A 12273-nucleotide genomic window follows, 5' to 3' on the forward strand; every position below is an offset into this window, starting at 1 on the left:
CCTTGGACTTCCGAAAGGTCAACGAGCGCCTATGCGTGTTACGTCTGAAAGGCCGTTTCAAAAACTACTCCGTGATAAACGTACACGCACCTCATAATGAATCGGTGAGGGTGATAAGGACGATTATTATGAAGCGCTTGCAAGAGCCTACGATGAATTACCGGCACACGATATTAAAATCGTTATAGGAGATTTCAACGCCAAGTAGGCAAGGAGGAAGTGTACAGACCAACAATAGGAAGGTACAGTCTGCATGAAAATACGAATGAGAACGGTCAGCGTATGATTTTCTTCGCTGCCGAAAGGAACCTGGTTGTGAAAGTACTTTCCATAAACATAAAAGCAGACACCTGGCTACCTGGAAGCATCCCAATGACAATTTGCCAGCAAATCAGATTGACCATCTACTGATTAGCGGGGGCACCTCACCGACGTCATTGACGTCAAATCATGTTGGAAGCAAATGTCGACTCTGATCATTATCTGGTTGTGTCAACGTTGAGAGCACATCTAGCCGGTTTATAATGGACGATGTGAAACTGAGGCGTTTTGCGGTGGAGAAATTAAAGGATACGGATAGCGGAGACGTTTGCTGATAACATTAGTACGAAGCTTCAACAATTACGACAAGCTCAGCCAGGCGACACTCCTCCCGAATGGCTATCGGTGATGATGTGATTAAGCAGGAAGCAATCGACACTTAGGATATCAGAGGCCTAATGATTTTAAGACCTGGTTTGACGCCAGAATGTGCTGATGTTACAGATCGTAAAAATGCTGCACGAATTGAGAAGGAATCGGCGAGAATAGAGAGGAAAACGGAAGCGGATCAGCGCTACAAAGATCTGAGGAGGGAGGAAAAGCGCTTGCACGGCGCAAGAAAAGGAACTTGAAGAAAGGACGCTTCTTCAGTTGGAAAGATTATGTAGTGCAAACGAATCACGGAAGTTCTACAACTAATAAACAACCAAAGAAGAGGCTTCAATTCTCGAATGACTATCTGCAGAGCAGTCGACGGCACTTTGCTTACAGCAAAACATGATGTCCTGGAACGATTCAAGGAACATTTCAGTGCTCTGTTAAACGGGGATGCTGAAGACGGCAATGCTACCGATGATTCTTTTCTCACCGACGACGGTCGTATAGTGTCAGCACCAACATTGGAGGAGTCTCAGCAGCGCAATCTCCTCACTCAAAACAAAGCTTCAGGTCCGGATAATATACCAGCGGAACTGCTGAAAATGGGTGGTGAGGAATTGGCTAAGGTGATTATGATTAGTCGAGCGAATATGGAACAACGAATCGTTACCCGATCAGTGGTTAGAGGTGCCATTTTACTCTGCACAAGAAAGGTGACAGGATGATTTGCGAAAACTACCGTGGTATTGCTTTGCTTAACACGGCGTACAAGGTTTTTGCTCGAGTGCTATTCGTTAGACTAAATCCACGGGCTGAGGCAGTCATTGGAGATTATCAAGGCGGATTCAGACGAGATCGCTCAACAACTGACCAAATATTCAACCTTCGTCTGATTCTGCAAAAAGGCAGGGAATTTCAATTCCGGACTTACCATCTTTTCATCGACTTCAAGCAAGCCTATGATAGGACCAAGCGTAGGGAATTGTATGTTGCGATGAAGGAGCTGGGCTTCGAAACAAAACTGATTGTCGTTGTGAAAGCGACATTGGGGGCACCAGAGTCGTGTCAAGGTGCAAATGACTTGTCTGACGTTTTTGCTGTAAGGGAAGGCTGAAACAGGGCGACGCACTGTCTTGCCTGCTCTTTAATTTGGCTTTGGAAATCGCAATGAGACGTCTGGTATCCAAACCAACAAAACACTGGTGAATGGATCAGTTCAAGTTCTGGGCTTTGCAGATGACTTGGATCTTGCCAGTCGTACACATGCAGCAGCGTAGACACTTTCACAAATCTGAAAATCCAAGCGAGAGAATGGGTTTGATGATCAACGAATCGAAAACCAAGTACATGAAGGCCGAGCCCAATACGGTTGCCAATCAACAAGGGGACGTGATAAGCATTGGGGTACAACCTCGAGTAGTCGAAGAATTCATCTACCTTGAAGCGCTGATTCGTTCGGATGGCGATAATAACCTGAAATCCAAAGACGAATCATGGGCAAGCAGATGAATTACGGTCTAATCAAACATTTACGCTCAAAGTTGATATCGAAGAAAACGAAGTGCCAAGTTTACAAAACGCTCATTTCGTCAGTTCTGATCTATGGATGCGAATCTGGACGGTGAAGAGAAGTGATGAACATTTGCTCGTAACGTTCGAGCGTAAGGTCCTTCGTACTATTTTCGGAGCGATGCGTGAAGGCGAAAGGTGGCGGCGACGATACAACTTTGAATTGAAACGTGATTTTGGCGAGCCGATATTGTGGCATGTAATGAAAGTCCAACGTTGAGGTGGGCAGGGCATGTAGCACGCATGGACAGGAAAGAGCCCCCTCAATGTTATTCCAATGATCCAGAAGGCGAAGAGGAGTAGGTCGCCCTAAAATGCGATGGATAGATGGCGTCGAATCAGATCTTCGGGCCTGGGAATAAGAGGTTGGCAAAGTGCAGCGAATGACGGCGCACGCTGGAACCGGATTCTCGACCAGGCCAAGGCCCACAAGTGGCTGTAGCGCCGGTAAAGTAAAGTAAGTAAGTATTTTCGTTCGACAAAGTTGTCAATCGAATCAGCTTAGCTGAATGTTTCAAATGAACTGAAAATATTTTCGATGTTCTACTGAAAATTGGCCCTATTTAGGCATGTTCGATAATTCATTCGATTGTAAAATATCGATTATTTCCCTGGAATCGATTATCGTATTTTCAGAAAATCAATATCAATCGAATGTTTTATCGATAATCGATAAATATCGACTGATAATCGCAAATATAGACTGATAATTCGATTTTCAGTGATATTTGTTGATTATCAGTCGATATTTATCGATTATCGATAAAACATTCGATTGATATAGTATCGATTATTTGGAAATTTTATCATCGATGATGATATTTTCAGTGAACATGCTATTTGCTTATGAATAAGGTATGCAACTCGTGTGATTACGGCCTCGCTTCGCTATAGCCGCAAAGTTCACACTCGTTCATTTTTTTTCTAGCATAGACAGCAAGTTTTTTCGGAATAAATCACGGATTTTACTCCAGTATTTCGATTAACGAACTTAGCCCGAGTAATTTCAAACGTTTTTGAAAAGCTGTCGAAAATTACTCCGTATGATAAGTAGACTATATAGACAGATGATCTGGTTACCGTCACGAATTTCATTCTTAGTCGAATAATATTTTTTTAAATCTGTTCAGGATTACTCAAGGTATCGTGCTATCAAGAGACGAGACAAAATTCTTTTGGGAATATCTCTAAGATCCATCGTTCGTTATAGTCCATCCTCAAAATTAAGCTCAGGAATTTAATTCGCCTTCGAATAAAAAGAAGTTTTTGGAAATCCGTTAAGAATTACTCGGTTGTCGTGTTATCAAGCGCCAACTCAAAAATTCTTTCAAGAATGTCTCTAAGATCATCCGACTTTATAGCCCATCTTCGAAATTAACCTCAGGAATTTAATTGCCCTTCGAATAAAAAAAGTTTTGGAAATCCGTTAAGAATTACTCGGGTTATCGTGTTATCAAATCAAACCACAAAAAAGGAACATCTGGTACTGGACTTCCGAAAGGTCAACGAGCGCCTATGCGTGTTACGTCTGAAAGGCCGTTTCAAAAACTACTCCGTGATAAACGTACACGCACCTCATAATGAATCGGTGGAGGGTGATAAGGACGATTATTATGAAGCGCTTGCAAGAGCCTACGATGAATTACCGGCACACGATATTAAAATCGTTATAGGAGATTTCAACGCCAAAGTAGGCAAGGAGGAAGTGTACAGACCAACAATAGGAAGGTACAGTCTGCATGAAAATACGAATGAGAACGGTCAGCGTATGATTTTCTTCGCTGCCGAAAGGAACCTGGTTGTGAAAAGTACTTTCCATAAACATAAAAGCAGACACCTGGCTACCTGGAAGCATCCCAATGACAATTTGCCAGCAAATCAGATTGACCATCTACTGATTAGCGGGCGGCACCTCACCGACGTCATTGACGTCAAATCATGTTGGAAAGCAAATGTCGACTCTGATCATTATCTGGTTGTGTCAACGTTGAGAGCACATCTAGCCCGGTTTCATAATGGACGTAGTGAAACTGAGGCGTTTTGCGGTGGAGAAATTAAAGGATACACGGATAGCGGAGACGTTTGCTGATAACATTAGTACGAAGCTTCAACAATTACGACAAGCTCAGCCAGGCGACACTCCTCCCGAATGGCTATCGGTGAGTGATGTGATTAAGCAGGAAGCAATCGACACCTTAGGATATCAGAGGCCTAATGATTTTAAGACCTGGTTTGACGCAGAATGTGCTGATGTTACAGATCGTAAAAATGCTGCACGAATTGAGAAGGAATCGGCGAGAACTAGAGAACGGAAAACGGAAGCGGATCAGCGCTACAAAGATCTGAGGAGGGAGGAAAAGCGCTTGCACCGGCGCAAGAAAAAGGAACTTGAAGAAAGGACGCTTCTTCAGTTGGAAAGATTATGTAGTGCAAACGAATCACGGAAGTTCTACAAACTAATAAACAACCAAAGAAGAGGCTTCAATTCTCGAATGACTATCTGCAGAGCAGTCGACGGCACTTTGCTTACAGCAAAACATGATGTCCTGGAACGATTCAAGGAACATTTCAGTGCTCTGTTAAACGGGGATGCTGAAGACGGCAATGCTACCGATGATTCTTTTCTCAACGACGACGGTCGTATAGTGTCAGCACCAACATTGGAGGAAGTCTCAGCAGCAATCTCCTCACTCAAAAACAACAAAGCTTCAGGTCCGGATAATATACCAGCGGAACTGCTGAAAATGGGTGGTGAGGAATTGGCTAAGGTGATTTATGAATTAGTCGAGCGAATATGGAACAACGAATCGTTACCGGATCAGTGGTTAGAGGGTGCCATTTTACCTCTGCACAAGAAAGGTGACAGGATGATTTGCGAAAACTACCGTGGTATTGCTTTGCTTAACACGGCGTACAAGGTTTTTGCTCGAGTGCTATTCGTTAGACTAAATCCACGGGCTGAGGCAGTCATTGGAGATTATCAAGGCGGATTCAGACGAGATCGCTCAACAACTGACCAAATATTCAACCTTCGTCTGATTCTGCAAAAAGGCAGGGAATTTCAAGTCCGGACTTACCATCTTTTCATCGACTTCAAGCAAGCCTATGATAGGACCAAGCGTAGGGAATTGTATGTTGCGATGAAGGAGCTGGGCTTCGAAACAAAACTGATTCGTCTTGTGAAAGCGACATTGGAGGGCACCAGATGTCGTGTCAAGGTGCAAAATGACTTGTCTGACGTTTTTGCTGTAAGGGAAGGGCTGAAACAGGGCGACGCACTGTCTTGCCTGCTCTTTAATTTGGCTTTGGAAATCGCAATGAGACGTGCTGGTATCCAAACCAACAAAACACTGGTGAATGGATCAGTTCAAGTTCTGGGCTTTGCAGATGACTTGGATCTTGCCAGTCGTACACATGCAGCAGCGGTAGACACTTTCACAAATCTGAAAATCCAAGCGGAGAGAATGGGTTTGATGATCAACGAATCGAAAACCAAGTACATGAAGGCCGAGCCCAATACGGTTGCCAATCAACAAGGGGACGTGATAAGCATTGGAGAGTACAACCTCGAGGTAGTCGAAGAATTCATCTACCTTGGAGCGCTGATTCGTTCGGATGGCGATAATACACCTGAAATCCAAAGACGAATCATGGCGGCAAGCAGATGCTATTACGGTCTAATCAAACATTTACGCTCAAAGTTGATATCGAAGAAAACGAAGTGCCAAGTTTACAAAACGCTCATTCGTCCAGTTCTGATCTATGGATGCGAATCTTGGACGGTGAAGAGAAGTGATGAACAGTTGCTCGTAACGTTCGAGCGTAAGGTCCTTCGTACTATTTTCGGAGCGATGCGTGAAGGCGAAAGGTGGCGGCGACGATACAACTTTGAATTGAAACGTGATTTTGGCGAGCCGGATATTGTGGCAGTGATGAAAGTCCAACGGTTGAGGTGGGCAGGGCATGTAGCACGCATGGACAGGAACAGAGCCCCCTCAATGTTATTCCGAAATGATCCAGAAGGGCGAAGAGGAGTAGGTCGCCCTAAAATGCGATGGATAGATGGCGTCGAATCAGATCTTCGGGCGCTGGGAATAAGAGGTTGGCAAAGTGCAGCGAATGACCGGGCACGCTGGAACCGGATTCTCGACCAGGCCAAGGCCCACAAGTGGCTGTAGCGCCGGTAAAGTAAAGTAAGTAAGTATTTTCGTTCGACAAAGTTGTCAATCGAATCAGCTTAGCTGAATGTTTCAAATGAAACTGAAAATATTTTCGATGTTCTACTGAAAATTGGCCCTATTTAGGCATGTTCGATAATTCATTCGATTGATAAAATATCGATTATTTCCCTGGAATCGATTATCGATATTTTCAGAAAATCAATATCAATCGAATGTTTTATCGATAATCGATAAATATCGACTGATAATCGGCAAATATAGACTGATAATTCGATTTTCAGTGGATATTTGTTGATTATCAGTCGATATTTATCGATTATCGATAAAACATTCGATTGATATAGTATCGATTATTTGGAAATTTTATCATCGATTGATGATATTTTTCAGTGAACATGCTATTTGCTTATGAATAAGGTATGCAACTCGTGTGATTACGGCCCTCGCTTCGCTATAGCCGCAAAGTTCACACTCGTTCATTTTTTTTCTAGCATAGACAGCAAGTTTTTTCGGAATAAATCACGGATTATTACTCCAGTATTTCGATTAACGAACTTAGCCCGAGTAATTTCAAACGTTTTTGGAAAGCTGTCGAAAATTACTCCGTATGATAAGTAGACTATATAGACAGATGATCTGGTTACCGTCACGAATTTCATTCTTAGTCGAATAATATTTTTTTTAAATCTGTTCAGGATTACTCAAGGTATCGTGCTATCAAGAGACGAGACAAAATTCTTTTGGGAATATCTCTAAGATCCATCGTTCGTTATAGTCCATCCTCAAAATTAAGCTCAGGAATTTAATTCGCCTTCGAATAAAAAGAAGTTTTTGGAAATCCGTTAAGAATTACTCGGGTTGTCGTGTTATCAAGCGCCAACTCAAAAATTCTTTCAAGAATGTCTCTAAGATCATCCGACCTTTATAGCCCATCTTCGAAATTAACCTCAGGAATTTAATTGCCCTTCGAATAAAAAAAAGTTTTTGGAAATCCGTTAAGAATTACTCGGGTTATCGTGTTATCAAATCAAAAATTCTTTTAAGAATATCTCTAAGATCACCCGTCTGTTATACTTCGAAATTATCTTCAGAAGTTTAATTCCTCGTCGAATAATTTTTTTTTTTTGAAATCTTCGAAAACTACTCGAGCTATCGTGGAATGAAGCGACAAGACAAAAATTCTTTTGATAATATCTCTAAGATCACCAGTCTCTTATAGTTCATCTTCGAACTTAACCTGTGAGATTTAATTCCTCGTCGATTAAAAAAAAGTTTTTGGAAATCCGTTTAGAATTACTCAAGTTATCGTGGCATCAAGGAATGAACAAAGTGTGACAAACATTTTCTGTATTTAAGGTTCAGAGTTCAGAGTTCAGGTTCATAGTAGTGAACATTGTGTGACAAACATTTTAGAGTGTGTATCATTCGTAAGACCCATGACTTTCAGTCAATGGAATAAAATCATTTCAATTACAATTCACAAATCATTTTTGAGTCGCACTATTTTGGTATCATTGTGGGCAACGCACTTCAATGACATGGTGGCACTGTTTCAATGTATAACATTGCACAATATTTCAAGTGAATCCAATTTTGCGATTTGGCGAAAACTACATATTATAACTAAAGAATAGTTAGCCACAATATATTCGATCTAGAAGTTAATTAATCTACTTTTTATGTCAAATTATCCGAGCATTGTGGAGTGTCCGAAGATAGGCACGCTTACCCTATACTTCAGGAAATGTCTCATCATTTCCTCGTTCGTCAAATAATAACAATAAATCTGCTATGTTGTGGCAATTTCAAAATTGAACCGTTTAACAAAATAAAATTAATGACACGGACGAACTGAAATCTGTTTACTGAACTGAGAATAAACCAAAATTAACTGATAAATTGGACTGATAAATGGGACCTATAAAATGAGGTGTTCACGCATCCAAGCTAAAATCAGTGGAAAAGATGAAGTCGATCTCTCACCAAGTTTTCGTTTATGTAGTCACTGCATTAATAGCTTATTGCGCTTACATCGGATTCAGCGAGGCAGCGGTTGGATTTTATTAGATCGTACAGCTCACAAAATTATCCTAGAAACTTCTTTCTGGTTTGATGCGATTTGATTTTTCTTTAACCCACCAACATCCACTTAATATTACATATAAGCATCGAGGCACTAGATTTGCTTCTTAGTAAATCGTAGGTCCAGTTCAGCAAAGTCTAAGAAGCATAAGTGAATGTGGGTGGAATTTGTAAATTTATTGAAAAGGAATCAAGTTTATTCATGGTAGTTTTGCAAGGTGTATTGAAACTGTTTGAATTTTATTAATTGCTTCAATTTTATCTTTTATCGATTTACTTTAATCCACAGAAAAATGAAATCACTTTTGGCAGGGTAGAATGCATAAATTACCCGAATTCCGGCGTAACGGTCAAAAGATGTAAAATAAAGTTAATCAGCCGTGGCAACATTCGCGGAGACTTCGCTTGCGAGACGAAACGAAAATTCGACACAATATTCTGGCATTTCAAAGTCTATTACCAATTTAGTTCAAACGAATATCGCCCATTCTTGGTCGATGTGTGGGACGATTTCTGTTCGTTTATGGAAGGTGGTCAAAACAATATCATCATCGGCAGACTGTTCCCTGTTATGCGCGATTACACCAATTTCAATCACACATGTCCATACGAACAAGGCTCGTATTTCATACGATCCAACAACTTTTCGGTTAGTAATTTCAATCCAACTTATTTGGTGCCGGCTGGAAGATATCGCTTGGACGTCAGCATACATGAGATCTTTCAAGGTCCGCCGCTCCAGAAGTTCCGAATTTTCGGGAGTATTTCTGATCACAGAATCGAAATAGTGTGAGTTTGACGAACCGATACTTTATTGTATGAATGTTGGGGCCTCAATAATCAAGAGAAAATATAATTTGAGAAGAATAAAACATTTGTGGAGAGTTGTTTGTGCTAGAAAACAAAAATAAATTTTCTCTAAAAAAGTTTTTCACTCGTCAAAAATTTGCACGCGTTACAAAAATATTTCCACGTTTAAAAAACGCATCCGCGACGTAAACAGGCAAAAAGAAATCGTGCGTCAAATAACGCATGAAAGTGAAAAATTCACGCGTTCATAACTTTTCATCATTAGTCGCTACAAAGTTGTCATATCGAAATGAAGCTCTAACCTGTTATGAACGGTAACCGCTCACAGTTTTGAAGTTTGCTGATGCAACAGGAACGGGTAAGTCTTACCACCGACAAATTCTAACTTCAGCTGCTGACGTCATCCGATTCATGTAAAGCAGTAGTCTCCCTAGCAAACAGACTTCGTTCTGACGCAATAAAAATTCTGTCTTTCCGTCTGTCCGTCACGTCGATAACTCGAGTCAACGCACTTCAAGCAAAAATGCTTCGATTGACACCTGCCAAATAGAGTACTATTTTGTATGAAATTTTATCTCACTCTTTTTACAGTGTAAAATTTTGTATGGAGCACTGTCAAGTTTCAGTACCCTATTTACCACTTAAGTACCATTTTTGCTTGAAGTGCGTTGCTCGAGTAAATCAAATCCGATTTCAAAATTATTTTGGATTAAAATCGGGCGACTGGACTGTGAGTTAGGGTCCTAGAAGGGAAAGGCTACTCGGCCCTGAGTGTATTTTGCATATAACTCTAGAAATACGCTAGAAATACTAGAATCGAATTGGATTTTAAATAAAAATTTTGATGTGCACGGGTGAGACACGAACTCACAACCATCAACTTGCCGGGTTGATGCTCTAACCAATTGAGCTACCGTGGACATTTTTATGTCAAATCCAGTTTTGCACCGTTGGTACAACACATGATGTGTATGTTCTTTCTTCTATACAGTGAACGACATCTCAAATGTCTCACTCACATTTTTTTCAGAGAATGTCATTGTGAATTTACAATGACACAATAAAATTCTCAGAAAAATTTGACAGTGAGACATTTGAGATGTCGTTCACTGTATGTGTATTTCATTAGTCATTTGTGTACCTGTTTTGGACGATTGATTTTAGGCAATTTCGCGGATTGTAGGCCGAACGAAGTGAGGCTTACAAGCGAAAGTGCCTTTTTTTGATACCAACATTGAAAAATGATACTTTCGCCCCGCATATGAGGGGCGAAAGTAAAAAAATGCATCCCACGGGGAGAAAGTACTTAACGAAGAGCGAACGCAACTGAACGAACAGCGAAAGTGACTGACGTCACAGAAAATGAGAGAAATGAGTCGAGTTGTCAACAAAATCCGCTCATATTATGCAGAATACTTTGATCAAAATTGTAAAACACTGTGCGCCAGTGTTCTTATTGAAATTAGCATACAAAGTTGATACTTTTTGTTACTGAATGATTTGTTAGTTATATCTTAATTTTTGTGTGTGTTATTGTTGTGATGGCTAAATTATTAAATTTTTCATATACCAGGAGGCTGCCGCCCCCTGGACCCCCGCATTTTCTGGCTAAATGCCTTTTTATTTCAACATTTTGTTGCGATGTTTGCGATACGTATCAATTTTCAATGTTGGTATCAAAAAAAATAGTATGAACGACTCGGGGCAAAAGTAAAAAAAATCAACCTGTGCGATTGAGGCCCTTGCCTTCGGCGCGGGCATCAACTCTCGCACACGGTTGAATTTTTTTACTTTCGCCCCTTGTCATTCAATGTACTATTACTGGACACTACATGTGAATGCTATGATTGAATGTCTCGACTCGTTTCTTGATTGTCTGAATACCAGAATACGATACGGTGGTTCTTTCACAGAGGTAAAATTGGCGGTTTGAAAAGACCATACAACTTAGTTCATACATCAAATAGGTATATATTTGTAGTTTAATCAGAATTTTTGTTTTGCAACCTTCTCATCTTGTTTAATCTTAAAAATGTTTCCAAAAATTTTCCAGTTCTCGATCCCGAATATCGCGTTAGTTAATTAGTTAGTGCACAATAAGATTGATTAAAGCGCACATACAAACATGATCGTCATCTGCTATTTCAATTCGCATTTCAACTGGAACACCGCCGTGCATGTTCCCTTCTCCTTCAATATTTCCACCATGCGTGAGCCGTTGATGTGCTTGCACGGGACAAGAACCAGCTACCAAACCGTTACAAGCATTGCGTTGCTCAGCAGACAGTGTAACTAGAATTTGAAAAATCCGTTAATTTGTTATCGTTTCGATTTGAAAAAGAAAATCGAATTTCCGAAAACCTAACTTACGTTCATGCGTTTCGCCGAAATAAGTTTCAAAAACTCTTAGTGTCAGTGTCTGAGAATTGAAATCTAGAGCAAGAATTAAAAATGTTTTTTGTTAAATTTGGTAAAAATTTCTTAAAACAATTTTTTACGAGCATCGAAATCGGCTTCATAGTCAAAGTTATGACCATGGTTAGGCGTTATAGTATGACCGACGTGGCATGGCATAGAAGTACATCCCGCAACGCGAATTGCTGCAGGAGCCACAGCTGCAAGTCCTGGACCTGTACAATTTATATACTTGTTGAATTGAAATTTAATTTGCTTTAATGAAATTCAAAGTTACACGGAATAATCTGAAGTTGTGCCGATATGAATGCTGGAATAACAGCAGCAATAATTAGGTAAGCAATCATTTTGTTAAAGGATGCTGAACACACAACGCTATGTAAGAATGAACTGATGAGGATTTACTCCGTGGGGCAATTTATAGTAGCCATTTGTGTAAATAGATTGTAGATACTGGTTTTTAAGTGGCATGCTCTCGAATATACTTATCTCCGTTTAGCAGCGTTTCTATGATTGTGCATTTACTTTGATAACCAAGCAATAATCATTCTTCGAAGCAATGGACAATATGAGAGAT

The 12273-nt window shown here is 40.4% G+C and overlaps 1 protein-coding gene and 1 long non-coding RNA gene across 2 annotated transcripts in view; one reads left to right on the top strand and one right to left on the bottom strand.

The window, feature by feature from the left end:
- The window catches only part of LOC119072431, an 18860-nt gene extending 8269 nt beyond the window's left edge, over nt 1-10591 (top strand). Inside the window, exons 2-3 of the long non-coding RNA XR_005086866.1 lie at nt 1412-1423; nt 10581-10591. This is a non-coding gene — a long non-coding RNA (uncharacterized LOC119072431). The remainder of the gene's footprint in view (nt 1-1411; nt 1424-10580) is intronic.
- Nucleotides 10592-11232: 641 nt separating this feature from the next.
- LOC119072432 lies at nt 11233-12119 on the bottom strand. Its single transcript, XM_037177646.1, has 4 exons — nt 11974-12119; nt 11780-11911; nt 11652-11714; nt 11233-11573 (listed from the first exon to the last, which is right to left on the bottom strand). Exons 1-4 carry the CDS (start codon nt 12041-12043, stop codon nt 11368-11370), a joined length of 471 nt encoding a protein of 156 aa, XP_037033541.1. The 5' UTR covers nt 12044-12119; the 3' UTR covers nt 11233-11367.
- Between the last annotated feature and the right edge of the window lie 154 nt (nt 12120-12273).

The sequence above is a fragment of the Bradysia coprophila genome (genome assembly GCF_014529535.1).
Source record: "Bradysia coprophila strain Holo2 chromosome IV unlocalized genomic scaffold, BU_Bcop_v1 contig_81, whole genome shotgun sequence".
In the NCBI taxonomy this organism is placed as follows: Eukaryota; Metazoa; Arthropoda; class Insecta; order Diptera; family Sciaridae; genus Bradysia; species Bradysia coprophila.